At 43.9% G+C, this 23,567-nt stretch overlaps 3 protein-coding genes across 7 annotated transcripts in view; 1 reads left to right on the top strand and 2 right to left on the bottom strand.

The window, feature by feature from the left end:
- Positions 1–118: 118 nt before the first annotated feature.
- Positions 119–3,168, bottom strand: LOC107271786 (enhancer of mRNA-decapping protein 3). Its single transcript, XM_015748200.2, has 6 exons — positions 3,049–3,168; positions 2,703–2,868; positions 2,336–2,508; positions 1,862–2,264; positions 1,545–1,805; positions 119–1,474 (listed from the first exon to the last, which is right to left on the bottom strand). Exons 3-6 carry the CDS (start codon positions 2,497–2,499, stop codon positions 881–883), a joined length of 1,422 nt encoding a protein of 473 aa, XP_015603686.1. The 5' UTR covers positions 2,500–2,508; positions 2,703–2,868; positions 3,049–3,168; the 3' UTR covers positions 119–880.
- On the top strand, positions 3,072–4,744 carry LOC107271788 (endoplasmic reticulum-Golgi intermediate compartment protein 2). Its single transcript, XM_015748205.2, has 5 exons — positions 3,072–3,324; positions 3,406–3,778; positions 3,857–4,107; positions 4,190–4,450; positions 4,530–4,744. The coding sequence occupies exons 1-5, from the start codon at positions 3,222–3,224 to the stop codon at positions 4,724–4,726; spliced, it is 1,185 nt and encodes a 394-aa protein (XP_015603691.1). The 5' UTR covers positions 3,072–3,221; the 3' UTR covers positions 4,727–4,744.
- LOC107271787 (opioid-binding protein/cell adhesion molecule homolog) overlaps positions 4,734–23,567 on the bottom strand; it is a 25,275-nt gene continuing 6,441 nt past the window's right edge. The window contains exons 1-10 of one of the 5 annotated variants that reach the window (XM_015748204.2): positions 11,833–11,985; positions 8,922–9,122; positions 8,507–8,823; positions 8,267–8,417; positions 7,771–8,043; positions 7,581–7,684; positions 7,305–7,500; positions 7,148–7,177; positions 6,937–7,048; positions 4,734–6,796 (exon numbers count right to left, since the gene is read on the bottom strand). In XM_015748204.2, coding sequence (XP_015603690.1) covers positions 6,963–7,048; positions 7,148–7,177; positions 7,305–7,500; positions 7,581–7,684; positions 7,771–8,043; positions 8,267–8,417; positions 8,507–8,823; positions 8,922–8,982 — 1,218 coding nt within the window. In that variant the 5' untranslated portion in view covers positions 8,983–9,122; positions 11,833–11,985 and the 3' untranslated portion in view covers positions 4,734–6,796; positions 6,937–6,962. Of the gene's footprint in view, positions 6,797–6,936; positions 7,049–7,147; positions 7,178–7,304; positions 7,501–7,580; positions 7,685–7,770; positions 8,044–8,266; positions 8,418–8,506; positions 8,824–8,921; positions 9,123–11,832; positions 11,986–23,567 lie in introns of those variants that run through there. The other 4 variants (XM_015748202.2, XM_015748201.2, XM_015748203.2 and 1 more) reach the window with 4 other exon arrangements.

The raw sequence follows: 23,567 nt of genomic DNA, 5'->3' as shown, positions 1-23,567 counted from the left end.
CCGACGCACATGGAAACGAACTTATTTAGCGAAAATGTACAATTATTATTTACGTATTTCCTTTCACTAACGTCAAGGGACGTCCAATCTGTTGGATGCGTTACAAATCGACGATTAAGTAATAAATAAAAAACAAAAAGAAATGATCCTGTCTATCAGGCACCATTGCGCGAGACAGGCTACGATCCTAATTAAATTTGTGAAAATCTATTTTACGTTTTTTTTTTTTTTACAAATTGATATACATTACGGATATGCAAATGGGAAATGAACAGTGAGCATGTGAATAAATGGTGACAATGAAATGGGCGTATGGGAGTCGTGATAAAAATAAATAATATCGGTCAAGAAATTACTAAGACCCGGCGAATGACATTAGACACTAACGTTCCTGGTACAGCACCTGCGCATTAATTCTCTATTAATTGAGACATAAGTCACAAGTCCTGATAGATTGTTTTATTAAAATAGGAAAGTCATTAAGACGTAATTAAAAAAAAAGGAATAAGGAAGATCGTAGAAGATCCGTTGCTTATTCGTGAATTATTTAGCCAAAATTGTGGGGACTAAAATATAAAGAGGATACAGAGGTGGGGAGAGAGTTGTGGAAAGAGGTGGGGAGTCGAGAAAGTCCGTAAGAAATAATCAGCCGGTTAAACCTTTAAAAATGTCCTCAAGATGACGCGCTACACATGTAATCAACGATTAAAAAACATAAGGACACGATATACTGACGAAAGACAATGATCGGTCACATCAGGATGGTTAACCTCATGGATAAGCCAATTTGCAAAGATTTGAACTTTACGAGTATAGCTATACGATCTTATCACGAGGTCTATGGTACCCTTATCGAGGTCACGTATCCCATAGGAATCTGCTAGGAGCTATTGGAATGCAGAGGAATGACAAATTTTGGTCCGAACGGGGACCTGTAGGTGATACCGACGTCGGAGAAGACCTTTGCAGGTAGAGCCAAGTTGCACAAGTACAGTCGGCCATTGTCAGTGCTGTGCGACAGAGGTAAACCTCCTAGGAGGCTGAATTTCGATATGATACCAGGGGTGCCCGATGACGGAGGTTCGATAGCCAGGATGGGTGCCCTGTTACTGTTCGCCCATTTTGCTACAGCTGTCACGGTTCTTGAAGAGTTTTCCTCGCACAGCGCTACCAGGATGAGGTCTACGACGCTGGGAAGATTCTTGACCTTACTTTCGACTTTGTTACCGGTGAGTTTGTACAATGATAACTCCTGGAGGAGGAACACGTCTTCGGAATTTTCGATGTAGACGACAGTCTTCACTCCGTGACTAGATAGTTGACGTGCACAGTTGACACCTGCTGCTCCGGATCTATGAGCACCGCACAGGGCCACCACCGTTGGCCATTGATGAGCATTATTAGGATTCAGTCTGTGTGCCCCACCCAGGAGCTGAAGGATTATTTCTGCACCGGCACGACCCAAGAGCTCAACCTGTGGATGAGGTGAAATATTTCAATTTGATATCGACCTAAGCAACTCGTGGATAAAATTATTGCCATACTCTGCGCTCCCAACTAATTCCCAATCGATCAGCTGCTCCTATCAACTGTCGATGTAGTTCCAGGGTGATGCTAGGTATCACGAGACCGTCATCCGTTACGTATTCACGGATATCAGCGAATGGTACAACAATCTGACGGAAAGCCGTAGGTTCGGACTCTATTACGTTTTCATCGTGACGATATTTTGCACCGCCTGGACGTATATTTTCAGACTGACGAATTATGTCCGGTTTGAGAGAGTTTATTTCCTGCCACACAGCCTGCGAATATTGAATTTAATTATTTTCCTTGATTTCTAGCCATTCGATGTACTTACTTCTTTGTTGAAGAGCGCCAGGTTCTTCTCAAAGTCAAAGTCCTGCTTCAGTGACTGGTCTATCGGTGTTCCAAATGCCTGCTCATCTCTTTCCAGCCATTTTTGTCTCTGTGATATTCTCTTTTGTTGACTGGACTTCACTCCGATTTGCTCCATACTGATCTTACCGTTGGACGACGATTCTGTGTTTGGCTGACAGTAATCTTTTTTAGAACTGTTTGACTGCGGTTGACCAGGTATAGGAATTGGTTGATTCATAGGCGGAATGCACTCGGAAACTGATCTACCGGCTCTTTTTGCTATTGGCCTCTTCACTGCGACTTTACTTTGTGTTTGTATATCTCGGGAATTCGACGCAGCCTCCTCTGTCGAGATGATCTCGATGTGTAGAATATGTTTAGCACTGCAATGAAATTCGTATAAAGTAAATAAACAATATTATTAGGTGTATAAATAATATTGGCACCAACTTACTTTAAAGGGACTTGTCGGGCCGGATGTGGAATTCCATTGCAAAATGCCTTTTCCAAGGTGACAAACTGACTGTCCAAAGCCACGATTTGACCCTGGTAGGTATCACACCCCATGGATTCTTCATATTTGATAGAAACCATACATCCCAAGAATTGCTCAGACATTTTACTATTCTGCGAATACAAAATATAAAGAATTATACATTACAGTACAGATTGGAATTTAAGAAATATAATTCAACGACTCCAAGGTGCATTGGTGCTTGAGCGTTTAAATAAATACATGCCAGGTACACGAGGATAGGTACACGAAAACATAATCATTATGTTTATCAAGGATTACAAAACTGTGTATAAATAATATTCACCTAATTTTATCGTTTGCCAGTCCAGAGTACCTCACGTCCACTTAAAGCCTTGCTATCATTCAATAAACTTCTTAGTAGAAACACGAATAAAATCTTTATTGAAAAGTTCTGTTAGGTTAAAACGAACATTTTTCGGAGCGATCAACCACGAACCAAACGGTTCTATCTAGATGGGACAGAAGAATGAGTATTTGTACCCGCTCGGAATAACGGTAAACGGGGCTTTGGGTACGTTCCGAAATTCACTGTCAGTAACTACGATTATCGTCTTGTCTCAGTTTACCTACAGGTATCTGAGTGAGACACAACTATACTTGCAGTACTGGCAATGAATTTCGACACGTACCCAAAAGGTTTATGGTTTATGTTATATCGTTGTCAGATCCACAGTCACGGCGACATAAAAAATTGGTCGCTCACTTGAATAGTTGCAAATACTTGTTTGTAAACGATAAAAACATGAAGGCTGTTAATAGCTTTTAACTCAGTGCCTAGCAGAACACACCGGAAACGTACAAAATGTTACGAAGAAGATTTGTGAATATAAAGTCTATAAAGGAACTTGACGCCTTTCCAAAAATACCAGAAACTTATGTCGAGCAGTCAGCAGTTGGAGGGACCTGTGAGTTTGTAATGTAATTAATTATTATAATAAAAGTCCTATGAAAACCTAACCTCAAAATACTGTTCTGACTCTTTTTAGTTTCTGTGTTCGTTTTCATCGCTATTTCCTACCTCATCTTCTCCGAGACGAGGTACTTTCTAGACAGCAGACTGCGATTCCGTTTTACACCGGATCATGAAATCGATGCCAAACTCAAAATTAATGTCGACATAACAGTGGCTATGCCGTGCAGCAGGATAGGAGCGGATGTATTGGACTCTACGAATCAAAATTTAATTGGTTTTAAACCCCTTAAGGAAGAGGACACGTGGTGGGAGTTATCACGAGAACAGCGATTACATTTTGATGCTTTGAAACACGTTAACACCTACCTCAGGGAAGAGTATCATGCAATTCACGAACTTCTATGGAAGTCTAATCAAGTTACTCTTTTCAGCGAAATGCCAAATAGGTAGAGTGCCGATAGCAATAAAAAATAATAAGACAAAAAGTTAGGATGAGAAAAAATATTTAAAATTATATATTTCAGGACAATAACTCCAAGTTATCCTACGGATTCCTGTCGTGTTTACGGTACCTTGGAGGTGCACAAGGTGGCCGGTAATTTTCATATCACTGCCGGTAAATCGTTATCACTGCCACGCGGACACGTACATATATCCGCGTTTATGACGGATAAAGATTATAATTTCACTCACAGGATCAATCGATTCTCCTTCGGCGAACCAAGTCCTGGAATCGTTCATCCTCTCGAGGGTGATGAAAAAGTCGCCACTGATAGTACGTATAATTGTCCATAGTAAATTGAAATAATCGGTGGCAACAATTTGTGGACGCTATTCCTAATTATTTTCAATTTTAGATATGATGCTGTATCAATACTTTGTGGAAGTGGTACCCACGGATATCAGCACGTTACTCCGAACCTCAAAGACTTATCAGTACAGTGTGAAAGATCACGAGAGACCAATAAATCATCACAAAGGTTCTCACGGTACTCCAGGAATATTTTTCAAATACGACACCAGCGCTTTAAAAATCGACGTAACGGAGGAGCGAGATTCGCTGAGACAATTTGTGGTTAAGTTGTGCGCTATTGTTGGTGGTGTGTTTGTAACAAATGGTAAGCGTCATTAATAATAATAATTTAATTGCATACCTAATTCTGCTATAAAAATACTGAATCAAGTATCTTTTAACAGGACTGGTGAAAGCTGCAGTACAAAGTTTCTGGTATTTGATGTCGTGTAAGTTCATGAAAGAAAAGGGTAGCAGTGATAAAAAGGTGAACCCTCCTTCGCAAGAGAGTTTCACAAAATTACAAAAATCTATCGAAACAAATGAATTATTAAAGGTGTCGAATAGCATGAACGTAGATTTGGCAGTGAATGTGCAATAAACGCGTGTTTCATTAATATTCGTGTTATAATTCATTTATTTATGTTTTACCACAAAAAACAACGATCAATCAATTGATTGTACCGTTCGATCGTCACGTGATATCGTTTCTTTGCATTCGCAATTTTTTCATTCTTTTCTTTCATTTTGATTGTACACGTTACAATAATTAAGGCAACAGTAAGCTGTACACATGATAATCAGCCACAGCATTGTAGTTTTCTTTAAGATATAGTTTCCAAAAAATAATGTATGTCATTCAGTTACATTTAACACGATAACGCTTATTCGCACGACTATCACACATCGCAGTTCGCAGAGATAAGAAAAATGATAATCGATACAGATTTTCTTTTCTTCCTTTTAGAAATCTCGACTTCTCCAATAGGTATAGCAATGCAAGATATTTCCTGATAACCCGTGAGAAACGCAAATTTCTTTCATCTGTGCACAATAAGTACAATTGTGACTGTCGTATACGGATAAAGTAACGTACCAAGAATTTCCAGAAATATTTCTTTTCTTTTTCTCCAAAAATGTATCCCTTTTTTATCCACTGAAATGTAGATATGTAATAAGGCGATACTTGCTCCTTTCACTAATAAAAATTGCATAACTACCGGCTGCTGATATATCAAATAAAGATTAGACCGAGATTTAACATAAAAAGAGAAGACAAAAATAAAAATGGAAGGTCTCCGGGAAGGAGCGCGATAAAAAAAACTTCATAGCTTTAGAATAGAGAAGAGAACAAAATAAAGAAATATCATACACATTCGCGCAATTCTCAGTCACTCGTAAATTCATCACTTTGCACATCTTAGGTAACACTGCGAAAGCCGAAAGGTCTTACCGGATTACGCGAGACTTCGTAAAATTTGACATTATCCTAAAATTTAACGACGAAACTCGCGTTTCCGATCAAACGATTCGCTAACTATATAATCGTAGGAACGCCGAAAGAAAACTTGAGCGTTCCTCTCTGTTAACATTAATTAGAAATATAGGTACGTGGATTTAGCGTACGACAAAATGGACGGTCTCGTTCGTGCGCCGGAAAATAATGTAAAGTGGAGAAAGAGTAGAATCTAGCAAAGACAGAAGGGATAGAATGGCACGAAGAAAGAGCCGTCCCAGGACCCGGATCTCGATCTTCTTAAGCATAAAAAAATAAATTACAATAATAATGATCGCGAGCATCTCGTCGGCCATTATATCATGTACAGTGAATACTATATGTTATATATAGGTATTAAGTGTATATAAATATATTTTAAAGTATAGCATCTCTTACGTTAGACTCATAAACGAAGGGAAAGGATAATAGGAGTAACGTGTGGGTTATGACGAGGGGATAGAGGGTGTGGAGGGATGGGGTGGGGGACCAGCTCCTTTGTAGTTTATCATTAAAATGCCGCCGTGGGCTTAACGCTGATAAAATGGCACACCTAGAGGTGACGGTAGAATAATGGGAAATGATCAGTAAACGTTAGAGATCGATTCTCACGATTCATTCCGATTTCAGTAGTATGGAAAAGCTTAGCAGATCCTTAAGTTATTGTCGTCGGCATTCTAAGCACCAGATAATACAATGAGAGATTAAGGAGCTCGTCCCTCGTGTACATAGCGTCTTCACCCTATTCGATATATATATAATTATAGGATCATTCATAATTAGTATCCACTCATGATTACGCTTGTCTCTTGAATCTTCTCGCTATCGGTCATCGTCTATGATAAACGAGAATTTATAGTAAAATAATTTTATATACTTTTTAAGAGATACCAAGTCAATTGGATTGTCATCATCAATTTTCTTCAAGTACTTTCTCTCACTGACTGATTTCTGCATTCCAAGAGAAGATGGAATGCACCGGGTTTATTCGCACTGGGACATCAAGAATAACTCCTGAGAACTTTGATGACCGATAATGAGGAGTAATCGCAATGCCTGAGTTTCTTCCATTTTTCTTTATCGAAGAGCACTTTCGTTAGGCACCACAGTACCCTTTAGAGTAAAATATCCACCATGATGCCAGCTGGTGTGTACGCTTTGGCTTCAGCAATTTACCTAGAACAAAACAAATAATCTGTTAACGCAGCTTGTTGATTGCACATGATAATGGAAATGTTCCTTGCTCTATCGATTGACAGTCAATAGTCAGTTGCGTGAAACAACTGATTTACTATATAATACCGTGTTTTTCTTACCTACATAAAATTTTGTCTCGAGTTGATTAAAGATTCGTCAACGAGATGTAGGATGTAACGACTAGAAGAAGTGTGAAACCCAAGACCAGCCTTGACGAAGCCGAGCCCGTTGCTGTATTAAAAAAATATATTATCGGTATAATAAAATATCCATATTATTGTCAGACTAATAGACACCAGTAAACACCAGCAAAGAAAAATAAAAACACACCATAATCTGGTTTTTCTACCGATTCATATTCTGCAAGTGAAAAGAGAAGCAAAAAAGGAGCATAAAAATAAGTGGAAATAAGTCATAACCATAAAAATATACGAGTAACGTGGATAAATGATAATTTTGAAAAATACATCATTTCCAGATAATTTACCTCCACTGAACGTGACTGGCTCCTTTGCCGACCAGCCATAATCATTTTTTGCAATCAGGATCGCCTCGTATACCCCAGATTCCAATTCTTTCAATGGATGCTCAACTGTGTAGAGTGTTTCACCGGCTCCTTTACCGTCTATCACTCTAGGCGTCTCGTCTATCCAGGAACTCTCACCCTTGCGACGATATTGCAGCTACAAATGATTTCTTGGGTTTAGAAAAATCTGCTTATCCGAATTAAAGCAATGCCGTATGCATTATATAAGAGATTTACCTTGTATTCAGTTATCGGGGAGAAAGATTGCAGCTGCCATTTTAGAATCAAAGTGGTGTCATTAGCAACTTCTCCACCAGAGAATCTTGCTTTGGTTGGTACTCCTAATATGACATTACGTTAGCAATTAATTGACAGCGCAAAAGAAGGATCTACGTTACCGACAGCTTCTAATAAAACAGTGTCATACCTGTCAGAGTAACATTTCGACTAGTAGTGCCCAATGCATTCGATGCCTGACACGTGTACGTGGCAAAGTCATCATTCGTAGTACGCTTAAGTACGAGTGTATGTTTCGAACCATTGTTCTTCATAAAAATTCTGTCCTTTGGGTCTATATGTTTCTTATTCTTGAACCACGTGACATTGGCATGGGGATGAGCATGAACGATGCAGGTAAGTTGAGAATCCTTTCCCATGCCGGTGTGCACAGCCTCCTGCTCCACCTGGACTTCCGGTGGATCTAAAATAAAAGGTAATCAAATTATTTACAATAAAAAGTTTCTAACCACGAACGATCGATAAACGAACACGTCGAAGGAATAAAATGACGAATTAAATCGACAAGAGTTATGAGAATACAAAAACCAATCATTGACTATTTATAATGGCAATGAATAAATTGGATGACTAATAACGTTGCTGGACAATAAGGAAAACATTCCTGGAGCATTTATTAAACTCACAATTAACGACAAGCTCGATGAAGTCATGAAGTGGAGTCTTTGTGTGATCATTAATTAAACATTGATAACGGCCGGCATGATGTCTGGTTACTTTATGAATCTTAATGATATTTCCGTGAACACTTTCATCTCCAATGGGCAATCGTTCTCCCTGTGAAAATATAATTAAGGAAAAGAAAATAATTAAAATTATTTTTAAAAAATCAGAAGGCTTTTTAAATTTCCTATAGTTCAATCTACCTTATAAGACCACTTGATATCCATATTCGGATACCGATTAAACTTGCATCCAAGCTCCACATCCTCCCCGTATTTCGCTACCGTGTGCTTCGAAGGCGTCAGTGTAATCTCAGGTACGACAAATACTCTGTGCACAATCTCAGTGACAGGAATAGTTGACAATTTACAAACATAATTCTCCGAAGCGTCACTGGCGGTTGCATTGTGAATTACTAAGGTGTCGTCACCCTTTATTATTCTAGATTGTTCAGTAGAAAATGAATTATCGTTAATGTAGAGGAGCTCGCTGTTCCTCGTCCATGAAACATCGACGGCATCTGAAAAATCAAAGAAATTCACATTTATATAAGAGAACCATCCTCGCAAACATTTTTTATAGATCCTGCATATAGCTATGTTAAAAATGACTCCATACCTGCGCCCTTCATTACACAGGGTAATACGATAGTGTCGCCAAGTACTACGGTAATGGTCATAGGTTGAGATAAAATTTTCGGTGGTTCTGCGCTATACTGAGAATCCTCAGTATTGGGTTCTAATGGGCCGTAATCATCCTCGGAAATGTCTTCATCTTCAGGATAATCATTTTCAGAATCCGTGTTGGGTCTGGACCATCCTGTAACATGGATGAACGCATATACTTAAAAATATAATAATACCACCAGCAATAAGATAGCCAACGAAAGAGAAGAGATACTCGGTGGCAGTAATGAAAGTGAAAAATAGATTCCAGTTAGTCTCGAGGAATTTTTCTTAGAGGCTGCTCTTGGTCGAAATTAGATTTCTAGCACGCGACCGCTCCTATTTCAATTCTAATAATATCGAGAGGCACAACAGTACAGTAAGGTAGCCATTAACCCTCGTAGCTTCCTGCAACTCGGGCGGATAAAAGCCTCTGGCGAAAAGGTGAATAATGACGGCACACGGATAGAGGTAGGGAGAATACAAATAGGGGTTGAAGGAGGGGTGTAAAAAAAAATGAAAAAGCAAAGACAAAAGTTCGCAAAAGAAAACAAAGTGCCCATGCCCCTGCGTGCCAGCGGACCGTTCCGAACTCTTCTCCCCATATATCGCTCATCCTGGCTGCCACGCCCTAACACTCTTAAAAACTAGGTCGAGTAAATCTACCCCTTCCGATATCCATCCCTTCGAACTCATAAAGTTCCTCGACGAAATTCACGACGACCCCTGACCAAGTAGAAATTCACGGAAGACACAGACACCAAAGCCTTTCCCAACTTCGTGTAAATTTTACGGCCACTGCAAAGTCATTAAACCAGCTCAACGTGTGCCGTTTCTTCCGGTTGATTCTAGAGCGCAGTTCCCCATAGATACACGTACCGAGTTCCAGTGGTGAATACCACGGCAGCTAGGGAAGCATGACCGAGGGGGATGGATCTAGGTTAATGGTCGACGAGTAGCAGCCCCACGTGGCGTCACTTCAGTCTCAAACAATTATTTTCCATCCCCCATGACAGGCGCCACGATTCTGCCGAGAACCAACACCAATAGAGAGGTTTAACGAAATAGGTTTAACGAGACTCTCGGTTTAACGAAATAGGATAAACGCGAGGTAGAGATTCCGCGAGGGTTCATAAAAATTCATTTAATGGCAGGGGATGGTTGGTTAAAAACAAAAAGTTGGGCCACGGACACGCAGCCGTAGTATTAAGGGTGCGGTCATAGTTCACGAGTCAATAGATCTTTCAGTCTTCGTTTCACGTGAAGCTGTTACGCAGGGGTTGGTCGGTGTATTTCGAGCACCGCCTCACCCAGCACATCCCCCGGATATTTATCGTCCTGTAATTGACAAGTCGTCATGTAACGGACTCCTGGTGCGACGCTTGACCTTGCTGGCACGATATATATATATACTTCATCACGGAACACGCGGTGCCGTATCTTGTCATATGAAATTGCGAGTGGCTGGATCATCGTCCCTTGGGACGATTCGAATGAAATTACGACAATCGTAGAACGGTATAACTGTAACAGGGAAATCAAAGAACCGTAAGCGCATATCGGTTACGAATTATGGACACGCGTTGCACGGGTGACGTGACCGCGATGGTAATTATGAGTCCGCCCAAAAAGTCCTGACGCCAAGGATGACATCGTGTACTGATGTCATCGGTCTAGGGTGACATTGTTTTTTGTCACGTTCGAACATCCAAACCATTCCAAATACGGAATCGTACGAGGAATCTGAAATGGGGTCGGACGTTTGACATTATTGCAGTTGTGGGTGTGCCTCCCCCACATCCTTAGCAGGACGAACGATTCTGGTTGATTCGAAGAATTATATCCTGGACAGTCCCAGGCTTTGACTTACGACTTAATGAAGCACGGGGAATCCATCTAGAGGGGATTGGCCGGATTTAACAGCTGTCATTGAATCATCTCGAGAACGTAGAATTTAATGTTTTCTTCTAGGTGCGAGTTTTTCAATTTTCAGCAAAGAAAAAATTGCGAACAAGATCGAAGGAGCGGGAAAAAATTGAGGATTTTCGAGTTTTCTATGCTTACTGCGAGTGCGAGAGAGACGGAACTATTGGCACTTCCGCGTGTAAGAAAGAGACAGGCGTACTTTTACCACACTGTCTCTGAAAAAGGGGGCGGATGACAGGAGAGGCATAATAAATTTTTATAAATTTAATTGTACAATAAAAAAATTTGTTTTTTGTTTCTTTGATAAATTTTCAAGAAACGTTCGAAAATTGTAAAATTTTCTTGAACTTGACAATTGGCAAATTATGTTCAACCAAAAAAAATTGTCGCGTTCCACGCTGAAATCTGACAATTTCTCCAAACTGAATAGTCCTGCGTATCATTTAAGGCCAACGTGGACAATTAATCCGGCAAACGTTCCCATTAGCTGGAATTAACTCGATTCCTTCCAGAGGACAGATACACACTGTCTTCTCCAGTCCCCGAGCCAAGAAACCAGTGATGAATTTGTTCGACCAAACATGGCGAGGAATCGGGTCAGTGGCTGTCATACGTCCCCCGTTAAAACCCGATGACGAGATTTCAGCTTTTCGGCCCGATGAGATAATTCTCTGTCCCATTTCAGTGTAAAAACGTAAGAGCCAACCATAACCGGAAAAATGCGGCGTGATTGATAAATATCCACTAACCGCCATGAGCGATGATAAGCATTGTAAAAAAATGAATTACAGGAAGGTTTACGAATTAATTATTAAAAACCACAATGACCACCAGGCGGTATCGGCCAACTAAATATAAATCAGCACTAATGACGATTCCGACTAATGGAAACGTAAACACGGAATTAGCACGTAATCTTGGTATACTGTTTGTCTTACCCTTTAGCGGCCAACGAAGTCGCGCACGCTGACAGATAACGTCCAGCGTCCTACAGCGTGGTTAAATTGCGTTCCTCTGTGGTCAGTCGGTTGCATCGTTCGTTAGCTGTGACGGTTGATGAATACAAAACGAGTGACGTCACTCGAGCCAACTTATTCCTACCCCGGCAGTCTAAATTCCCTCACGACTTAATAGTTATTATTACCGAAAGGCACGCACTTCTGCCTACTGGAATTGACTCACTTCTTTCCCTGAAGAGGCGCGCGCGTCGTCCAGCGATCCGCCTCGGGAGTACGTACAATCGTATGATAAAAAGCAACCGGTAGGAATAACAAGAAAGGCGGAAACGGGGAGTGTCGCCAATTGGTCTGCGTATCACGACCCGAGCGTTAGCCGTTGTCCCCGCACGTAGCTATCCTGAGCATTTCTTTCACGGCTCGTACCTCCAGCCCATGAACCTAAGAAAACTGTAATACCGACCGTACCAATAGGTTTGTACACCCCGAATCAGACACTCGTAACATATAGAACCCTGTACCCGATGCATGGAGCGAGTAGCGACATCCTCTGGATCAGGCAGAAATAACCGTGTCCGGTGAAAGGGCAAAAGGAAGACACTGGAGAAGGAAGGGTTTGGCCCTCGGCCAAGAGGGAAGGAAAAAGCAGAAACGCGTTTCTCGCCGGGAAGCAAAACTCTGCCGGTCGTTTCGGTATCCAAAGTCTCAGTGCTGCCGTCTTAGTCAAAGGGAGAGGAAGCGTCAATGCACTGTAAACAAACCCCTAGAGGTTCCACTGCAATAGCGGATTCCCATAATAGATTTGATGCCCGAGATCTACGAGGCTTCGGCATTCGTACTGGTCGTCTACGGTGCAGTCGGTACTGATATACCCCGAGCAGAGAGACAAGAACGACTCGCGGACTCGGACAGAGACCATACATTCGTAAATAAGAATTACATAGCAGGGGAATTCGTATTGGCTGCTTTTCGTGTCGTATTTTCGTCGTAGCCTCGATAGCATCACGTCTCGATTTAGAGCTTACTAATCCATATGCTAGGCCAGTTTAAGTTTGTGGGTTGCGAGGCGACCATGATAGAAAAATTATAAGGCGGATGCGAAAGCGATAGGTACATACACAGAGGATTAAAAAAGCCCGAACAGACCATGAATAAGAGAAAGAGTAAGAGAGTATAAAAACGAGGAAGCCGCCTCGCTGGACAAGTGTCAATATTACGCCATACGACAAACTGCGAAGAACCCATGAGATTCCTTGCCGTTTACGCGAGACTTTATAAATATCGGCTAGCCGTGTAGAAAGGCATCGCGCAAAAAATTAAACGATATTATATCCTGACCCAAATCCTAAAGGCTTTTCTCTTAGCAACCCGTAGGTGTCGCCAGGCTACTTTGGTAGGAATAAATCGACTGCCGTGTCCTCCGTCGACGTGTAGTACCCGACGGCCGTCGAATGTAAAAGGAGAAATTTATTTAACGCATACTACAGCTGTACCAGAAGTAATGGATGCACTCGCGCGTCTTCCCGGCAAGAATTTAAAGTTGCCGAGCAGGTTCCCTTCGCCAATGGCGACGGGCTGGTATCGTGGAACAATGAACTTGGTGTAGAGAGAGAGAGAGAGAGAGAGAGAGCGAAGAGCCTCATGCTGAACTCCGATCACGATGTCGTTTAACCCCTACACACGTAGCGAGTCCGAGGGTCTAATGCTTTCCCTTGTTTGGAGAAGCCCTCGCTGGGAATCAAGAGCCGCAGACGGGACGAGAGCGCGTCGAGGCTAATCGCAGCTGCGTTACGGAAGGACGCGCTGGGCTGCTATCGCGAGCGAATTGAATGAGACAGCAGGAAGTTAAAGAAACGCGGACTACGCATAGGTGCTGATTTCGTAATACGTTGGCTCTGCCGGATTCCCACGCATCTCGAAGAAATGTCATCGCGGACAGCTGTGCGGGGACGGGTGCTCATCACGGAATCGTGAGTCACGACGTGGATGACCAATTTAAAGATTAATTGAGACTCGGTCTCTAGTCCATTCTATTTCCTTATATTGTTGCGAGCATGTGTGGATATATCACGTATGCTTACCGTAGCGCTGGACAAAGGTGCTGACTATCTGCCTCATTACCATCCCTATCGACACGTCCCACCGACCTCCTCCCTTCACCCCCTACGATCGTCCACGTGGAATTCGATCCGGTTTATCAACATCCGTTTCAAACGCGAGAGTCCGTAAGCAGATGCACGGAGTCTGTCTGGACCGTGGTGACAATAAATTAAACGACCAACTCGAGTAGCTCCAAGGTATCGATAACGCGTGGCTCGCTGGGATACTCGGCCGATTTACACGATAGGTAATGACCGGCGCCATAAATCGGACCTTGACCCAAGTCCAATCTGCAATTATTTACGGACGGGAACAAGAGAGCATCATGGGGAGCACGTAATTCGTATGACTCAGGACGGCCCAGTGTCGATCCTCGTGGTCCTCGTGGTCCTCGTGTAGTTCGAGAGTGAAGCACGTGTCGCACGTTGACAGGATGTCATTCGTTGATCGGTCGTAGCGAGTACCTTAACTGAGTTCCTCTTAATTACGTCACAAGACTCATTAGCATGGGAATTAAAAAGGGGGGGCATTTCACTTGTCCGGCACAGAGACACAGACTATTAAGAAATTCTAAGCCGAGTTACATAGGCGCGAACGGCATACGATTGAACTACGGCGTTGCGAAAATGCTCTGTGAATTTCTCGATTTCGCGAGAACGGTGGTTATACTGGATAATTGAGGCCTGTATTACGTAGTGTTAATAAACCATTCTTGTTTCAAAGCCATGACCTACTTCCGGTTATTCTCGATGACGTCACCGTGCCGTCGTTATGACCGTCAGCGATAATATTGACGTAAGACGTCGTTATTTACCATGTGACAGATATATCGCCGTCGCGACGTCGGTGCCTTGACACTCGTTCGACCGGCGGTGCCTTCGGATCTTGCTAATTGACCGGTTGTGCGAGTTACCGATTATGGTCGGGCGATGCCGGTGTGAGCACCGCTTAAGAAAAACCGGCTTGATTGCGGCCTGGATATATCGGTGTGATCGGTAAGAGAATGCATTGCTGAACGCGTTGCATTGCGTGGGATCTGAGGAATCGATAAGAGAACGAGGAAACTTCAGATCGGTAATTAATTTTTGTGTGACACTGACCTTTATGTATTCTCGAAGGCGCGAGGATACGAGGATAAATTTGAGAACGCGTTGGCTCCTTTTATCGGCTATACGAGAAATATCGTTATTTCGATAATCAATGTCTATTTTGAATTCCAGAGGCAATTTCAATCGATGAGATAAAAATTAAACTTACAAATACTTCCGCTTATGCAAACAGCCTGCATGATGCATAGCGCATATGCGTACGTATCGAGTATATCTATACGGTACGAGCTCGTTTGCATCTTAATAAATCGACATGAGCGATTGGGCTCAGCTGGTTGCGAATCGGCAATCGATGGATTGCGTCTGTCGTCGACCAAGGCCGATAACCGTCAATCAGCTGTATACATGTTATCAATATAAATATGACGTCATCGCAAAATAACAGCGGTATTTGAGACACGTGGAAACACACGAGGACGGGATCTCTCGAAGCGGCTTTCGTATGATATTAAAATAACTCGTCGACGGCAACAGGTTGGAGCGGAAACCTTGACGAGTGACGACGACATTAATGAAGTGTCGCTGTGATAAAAATTTGGATTTCAATGACGATAAAAACGATTACGTTTCCACCCTTTCGATTATGCCAGAATATTTATGATAATTGGGAGTGACATAATTTAATCGAAGAACAGACCCACCAAGAGGTACGTCTGTCGCTCGCCGTTCCATTTAAACGACCCGCTTTAATGTTTCCCTCTCCGTCCCTCCCACAGCCATCCACGCAAACCACTGACAATACGTGCCGAGCACTTTCGATCTTCAAATGCCTCACAGAGACGTCATCGGGAGAGCCCGAATAGAATTCTCGTGCCACTCGTAAGGGATCATCGAAAGTTCAAACTGATAATTATTTTTCGAGTCCCAAGAGGATAGCACGTATATATACACGTACGTATAAGAGGCACTGGGTTAAACGAGTGCAGGGAGAAAATCAAGAGTTCGTTAACGAGTCTTTAGTATGAGAAGAAAAAAAGAGTCAAGTGTTTTGAGACATCTTGGTGGCAAGAAGACTGAGATAGACCCCCTTTTACGAGAACCGCTAAAGGGGATTAAAGAGAAGGGATAGACACCCATGAGACCGAGCAACACCATTTTTTTTTCTTTAAAGACCCCCAGGCTGTTTTCCCACGAATGTAAAAGGAGGGCCCAGTCATTGCCTGGTTCCCTCCGACCGGTGAAAAAAAAAAGGGACGACGCGCGTGGCTCACGACAAATTGGATGCTGTGGTCCATTTTAAAAGCCCTTTACGAATAGGTATAAATCTTCGGGTCCCGCGTGCTTTCGGTCACGAAAAACGTGCCCCGGTTACCGGACCGTGAACGTATGGATAAGGGCATATCGATTCGGGCGTCGCGACGCCCTTTTTATTGTTCGATGAGAACCTTTTCGAAGGCGACGAACGTCTGCGCACGTGGCCGTGATATAGAAACTATTATTGGCCGCGATAAAATCTGCCGTTAGGAGGAATAAGACTTTTACTCTTCTCGACCCCTCTCCCCCCCCCCTCTTCCCCCCTATTCGTTCCTCTAGACTCTTTGACTCATTGTCATCCTGCCGTGCAGTCCCCCCCGTTCTGACGTGTCCCGAATCCTTCATTCTCAGGATTCCTGAGGAGCCTCAGCCTGCCTGCCTGCGTCTACAGAGTTACAATAGGCAATTGCCTAATGTCACGTTACATAGAATGCGCCAATTCCAAACGATAGGCTAGACTGGCCGATACGTAGAAATAAATTATGCGTGCACTTAGACCGCTGGTATCGATAATGCATATGAGGGTACAAGGACGTATCGTGCGAGTGGAGCGATACCGATAAGAATTTAATTCCGTGTTTATTACTGTATTTGTCGCTACACGCGTTTTCCTAGTATTGCCAAACTTAAATTTTTTTTTTTTTGTTTATCATCTCCCGCACCACCATTTCCTGCAGAAAGCCAATTCGAGCCTCTGTTTCTCGTAATTTGTGATAATAGGTTTATTTAATTTTTTAAAATTATTATTAAATAGTGCAGAGTATGATAAATAAAATTATACATCTATATATACGCGACTGCGGATAATGAGAGTTACAGAGAGTAATTAATTGATGACGTCACGTGATAATAATACGTAGGGAAAGGTTAAGGGAACGCATAACCTGTGGTTGAACAAATATTTATCTACGCGTTAGAGACCTCAAACTGCATAATGCTGTCCCAATTCCTGAACTGCCGTGGACTTCCCAGAATGCAACGGTGACTTCTATTAATACTTAAGACATACACGAGTACGTTTACGAGTTGCCCGCTCGTAACGTTCACGCAACCAAGTCAGATAGTCAGTCAGTCAGTCAGTCAAGGATATTTCGTTTCCTTTAAATTTTTCAATTCAATGTATTTTTTCGCCAGTAGCGATTACTTCCCGGCGCATCCGTTGCGGTGGCGCCACCGTATTACTCAAAGATAACGACAGCTTATCCGAAACGAGACGAGATCCCTGAGACTCGTGTAAAATTATTATGATCGCATATGCATGCACGTTTATCGGTGGAATTTCCGCAATTACGGGATATACGTAATCGGACGATTCGAGCAGGCTTGCTTTATCATGCCGGGGCCATGCCGATCAACGAAAACAGGTTTAATTCAATGCTGACATAATTTTCCCTGACCCAGAAACCAATGGAATACATTGAGTCGGACGTTGAGCCGAGGTGCCGCTCTGACCTCTTTCGCCTCCATTATGATTTTTCACCTGGCATCCGCTTATTATTTTAGCCTCGCGTCGCCGTTGAATTTGCTTAGATACGGGAAACACATGGGCAGCCTCGCGTCACGCGTGCAAATTGCATCACCTGCGAGAACGAGCAAGCGGCCAAGTGAAATAAGTATAGTGACCGAAGGCATGAGTATTCGAAGAAATTAGCATTAATCGACATTTCCATATCTTTATAGCTCTGTCACTATACCTATCTACAAGACCTATATGTATGTATAAATGGTAACTGCATGATTGACAATAATAAATTCTATTACGTATACCCGATATCCATTGCAAAGCGATAACACTCTGGCTTTTCCTCATAAAGCTGTAAGCGTCAAAGAAGTATCGTCGAGCGCGCATGCGCGCAACGTCCCTCCAGTTCTTTCACTCAAATCAATTCGGTTACGTCCAATGACTCTGATGCTGCGTCAAATAGCGGAAGTACCTAAACGGAACACGAGCGCGATTGGGTAATTTGAGGTATCCTGTGGGTGTGTCGACGAAACAAAAAAGGAAGCAAAGCAAAGTAAAGGCAGATAGATAAATAGAGAGAGAGAGAGAGAGAGAGAAAGAGAGAGAAAGAGGGAGGAGGGTAAAATAAGAAAACAACCATTGGTACAGCTTCAAAACAGAGGACCAAAGTCCTGATCTATACTGGACCTGTGTCTGGACGTGCGCGCCAGACCAGAAGAGTTATCTAGCGGGCGAGAAGTGAATAAAGGAAGAGCAAGAGAGTCTCCAGTAAAGAGAGAGAGAGAGAGAGAGAAAAAGAGAGAGAGAGAGAGAGAGAAGAAGAAGAAGAAGGAGTAGGAGACGTGCCGTGAAATGGAAAGAAAGACGAGGGAATGCCGAGGGAGGTTCAATGCCCCAGCATCTCTCCCCTTCCAGCCCCCCCGCGCCCCTCGCCCACGAGAAACCGCCGGCTCCACTCCCGCTCCCCATCACGGTCCACCGTTCTCCTTCGTTCTCCCCGCGTACCTGTCCCAGCCGTCGCTAGGGGATGCTGCGATCCAGGCTCCACGAGACGACAGGTCGCGTCATCGTCAGGTGAAAAGGAAACTGACGAGGCACACGGACGACAAGGTCCGAATGCCCCGCTCGAAAAAGGAATCGAACATCGAAATGCCGATGACACTGGTTTTATTCTGTTATTCGTGATACGACGCGATAGCCCCGTTACAGTGCTGGCTGCGATGACAATGACAATTAACACGCGAAGCGTAGCGACTCCTAATGTCCCAGGCAGACCCACTGAGAATGCAGATCAACTGGATCGGCGCTGTTTAACGATCCCGACGATTTTCGTGTACACAGTCCCCGTCGACGACAACGAATACTGTCACGAACGGGGCAAGGAGGACAGGACGGGAGGACGGAGAGATTGCATAACGACGAGCGTCATTGTTATCGTGAAATGCAGGGCGACAAGTTGGATAATGAAAAAAAGGACGGGGCCATCTAAAAATAGTAGAAAGTCATAAGAATACATTTTTTTCCCGCCTCGTCGAGGAAGTTGTTAATTTCGAGGACTTCCGACAGAACGGTGCCGCGTACTGAACGGCCGACTGAAATTGATTAATTAGATCGGACAGCAGATTAGCACTTTTAATTACCAATTGAGAAGTACGAACACGGTGTACACGTGGTCGGGCAATGTAATACCAGTGTTGCGCCATTGTCGCGAAGCTTCGAGCAGGTGGGAAAAATAAAAGTGCAATCTAGATTTTTTACGTCAACCAGAAGGCTGCTCCCTGTTGTACCAAAGGAGGATAAAGGAGGCGTGTAAAATTACTAGGGTCGGTAATTTTCAGGACCCCGTTTGCTCCTGCGGGTCAACGCTGGCAACAGGTGCTTCTTGTGATTCTTACCCGGGACCCGAGAAAATAATAGAAATTTCAAACAGGCGTCCAGCCACTCTATCCCTCGATAACAGCAGCCACGCGTGTAATGAAACTGCCATTAATGAACTTTAATCCAAACCAAATGAAATTCTTCCGTCCTCCACCCTATAGGTACTCCAAATCCATAACGAAGAACAGACGTACAGCAGTAACACTGCCTGAAGCACGTTAATCACTGCTCTCCCACCTAGCAATAACATATTCAACGCCACGTGAGTAAACCCCGAGGACCCATCAACGCCCGTAGATGCTTGACGGAGAAATCTCTTCGAGATACCAGATCACGCGCGAGCCAAGCGAACCTTCCCATATGAGATTCTACGAGCTCGTAAACAAGCCCAGGGGTTGCCGGTAACCCAAACCGTGGGTATTTGTGCCGTTACGATTGGGAAGGGAGAACGGGACAGTCCTGTAGGAAGATTTTTACACACTTTACACGTTTCACGCGCTTGGGGTAATAAAGATAAACCGTTGCTTCGCCGACAAGGGGATGACACAGTGGCTGGAAATGCGACAAAGACCTTTGACCCTGTCTCGGCGATTGTCAGGGGGGGGGGGACAGTCCTTAAAAAAATTCTATAAGGGTAAAATACAAAATAGTCAAAAATCAAGGATAGGCTACCAATGAGATCACGGTGAAAAAAAAAAAAAAAAAAACGGGAGAGGGTGGCAAGGGGAGTTAAGGTGGAGCACAGGATGATGCATACGAAATGTTCGGTTTGTCTTTACGTATGTTAACAAGCACGGTAAGGTTGAGCTCATGGTTGAGGGAACGGCAAGGTGATTAAGGTTGTCGCGCAGAGCAGAGAGACCAGGGTGGAGCTGCGAGGGGCTCTCCCGTGGAATTTCTACGGCGTAGGGTCTTTATGGGCACCATGTGCTCTTGGTCGAGTCCGCGAGTACCATGAAAGAGACGGTCGAAACTAAAAGGAAGAAGAGGACGTAGTGGCGCGGTTGCCAAGCCGCTTAGTATAAGTTGGCTTTCATCGAGAATCCCTTTCGAACAAGTTTCTCTTTCAGCTATCGGACGAGACACTCGATTTCGTTTAGGCTCGGGAATGTGATTCATTGAGAGCTCAGAGATAGCTGTCAGCTGATCGATATACGACGAAGGGTGAAATAGGTTAGGTTAAATTAATAAATAAGCCCAACGTTCGTTTGACGAAGCGTATTGTGACGTTTCAAATACTTATTCCCACGGTTTAAAAAATCAGCTGCGAGCTATCCGTCAACGGTACGGAGAAATTTGTGTGGCGGAACGAACGGGCGGCTGTTAGGATGCTGCGAGGATCAGCCTTAAGGTCTGGTATTAAGGAAGACAAGTGGTATTCGCGGATATCGCTTAGATGAATAGAGTCTGGTAGGGAGATTTTTTTGTGCTTCCTTCATCCACGATCAAAAGATTTCTGGCTAGGACTGTATCGGGACTTGAGAAGGATCCCACAGGAATTGCCCGTAAGAGACGTCAGCAATATATGTATATATATATATATATATAAGAGAAGCCATAGAGACACGTTTAGAAGATCGCACGTCATCGAATACTCAAGGCTAACCCGACATGTCTATCACGTGGATAAACTCACAGCTGAAATATATATCCAGGACGCGTAATTCCCAAGTATAGCGAAAGCAGAAACAATGCTAGGTATACGAATTACAGTACTGTAAATGACGGGACTACGTAAAAACTTGGATAACTTTTAAATAAACAACGTTACTCGTTTTAAATAAACCTCGTTAGACTCGAGGATTTACCTTGTCCTGGAAATGGCGAAACTCCACGAGCGATTATAAATTCACGAGCGCCGTGCGTAAAAGTGGGCTGGATGTACGTTTGACTGCAGCGATATGCGAGCCGTGTCAGGACGAGGACAGTGGGTGTATATATATACATATACGTATTGCAATGTCATTTTTCACCTTTTATACGTGCACTCGGGTACACGCGTATCCAGAAGGATATTTTACGGCTGGTGAGAAAGGGGAGTCAAGTATACGTGTAGAAAAGTGCGTCGCCGAGCGTCGTGTCGAGAGAGCACCTCTTATCTGGCAGCAGAGCACGATGCATTGTGTAAACTGTGCTTGCCCGGCCTTCTCGGATCTGAGATAATCAAAACATACAACGTCGCGTCGAGATCCGAAAGAGTTGATAGGAATCTCTTAAAGCGTTACGTCCTCCTCCTTAGGAGGTGGTACCGAACCGCCACGGTATATGATACCACAACGCTATACCCATGCAAGGCTCCCTCTTATCCGAGTGCCCAAGCGCGGTCTTCGGTCTCCCATGAAAATCAGTCTGTCCCTTCATGGATATTTTTTTATATTTTTTTATCAATCCCATAGCCATCTACCGTCACGACCTAGTCACTTTGCCAAAGTCAACGTATCCAGTCGGATCTGCCGTTGGCTCGACTATCGCCGTCTGGCTACTAGTTCATATGTGTATGCTTGAAAAATATTTTGGCTGTCATCCATTCCGGTCGTACGACTAATTCATTGAATAGTCAAGATTTCTATTCACTCGTTCACCTGTGACTTAAGGTCTGTTTTGTTAGGGGCGAAGGGGAATCACTGAGAGGCAGTCGGGTGATATGGAGTCTGGCTTTATAGTGGGTTACAGTGGGTCCGGAGGCTGCTCCGCGGTACAGTCTCAAGTTCTGTTCGTCCGTCTTTGTCAGCGAGGGAGGGCAAGGCGAAGGAAGATGAAGGATGCCTCGAGAGCGAAGCAAGTGGAAATCGGATTCGCGCGGGTGCGTCGCGATAGCGGCTCGTTTGCTCGGCCAGTGCAAGAACCAATTTAGCGTTAATTAGTGAGGGCGATGACGGGAGGAGTCGGCACAGAGGGATCGCCTGTTGCCGTAGTCATGCGAGTCGTTCGGCCGATCCGTATAATTCGCGTGATTCGTGAATGACAGACCGAGAGTTATTTATTGGCATAGAAAACGGAGACGATAGAGACGTGCCTCTGTGTATAGTTGAGAAAAAGACTTACACCAAAAATAATAATGACAGCAGTACCGGCGTAAAGAGTCTGAACGTTTTGAGGGCCGAAGATCAGGTACGAAATTCCGGAAGGATTCGTAACGAACGATTCTTCGAGCACCGCGTCAAGGCGTCGAGTCCAGTGAGGCCGGAGGTAAGCAGCCACGTGGTATTTATAGAAGTTGGTAGGGAGTAAGTAAAAGCAGGCGGGCAAGCCTAGCAGGCCGAAAGTCAGCAGAGAGAGAGATACGGTGGACCTGAGATCCTGGCTTTCGTATCGTTAGATAACGGATAGTGGAAACGTATGGAAGTTTGGGAAGCTTCCGAGCCACTCGGCCGTCCCTGGCGTCTGGATATACCGAAAGAACGTGAGCTTTCGTGAACGTCAGAGAACCGACACATGGTCGATGGCTGAGAAGGCTCTGGTACGTGGGACGAGGTAAACAGCTTCCGAGGTTGAGTATGGTCCATGAACCGGTAGATCGGACCCGACTGTCCTTGAACTAGGCTGTCGGAATGGGACGGCAGGGTGGTTATTTTCGCCGAATCCTCCCTCTCCCTCGGTCGATCGGGCTCAGGCCTGAAATCGAGAAGCCTGAATCCGGAGTTCGTGCCTGTATTAATGCACGGAGGAAGTCCTGGTGTCAAATGTCTCCCCGAACCGGCACTGGGTCTCCATGCTACTCCCCACCGTTTTATTTATACGTCCGTGAAGAAGCCGAAGTCTCTTTTATTTTTCTAACGGTCTCACGTTGCTCCAGTCTGTCGAATCCGACCGGGCCAATATCCGGTTCTGATAATTCATTCGGTACTACTGGGTTCGGTCGTTCCCAGCTGCTTTCATCAATGACAGATTCGAACGTCCCCCCCCCCCCCCCC

Source organism: Cephus cinctus, unplaced genomic scaffold (assembly GCF_000341935.2).
Source record: "Cephus cinctus unplaced genomic scaffold, Ccin1 Ccin1_scaffold1042, whole genome shotgun sequence".
Classification (NCBI taxonomy): Eukaryota; Metazoa; Arthropoda; class Insecta; order Hymenoptera; family Cephidae; genus Cephus; species Cephus cinctus.
This window is presented reverse-complemented; position numbering and strand designations above follow the sequence as displayed.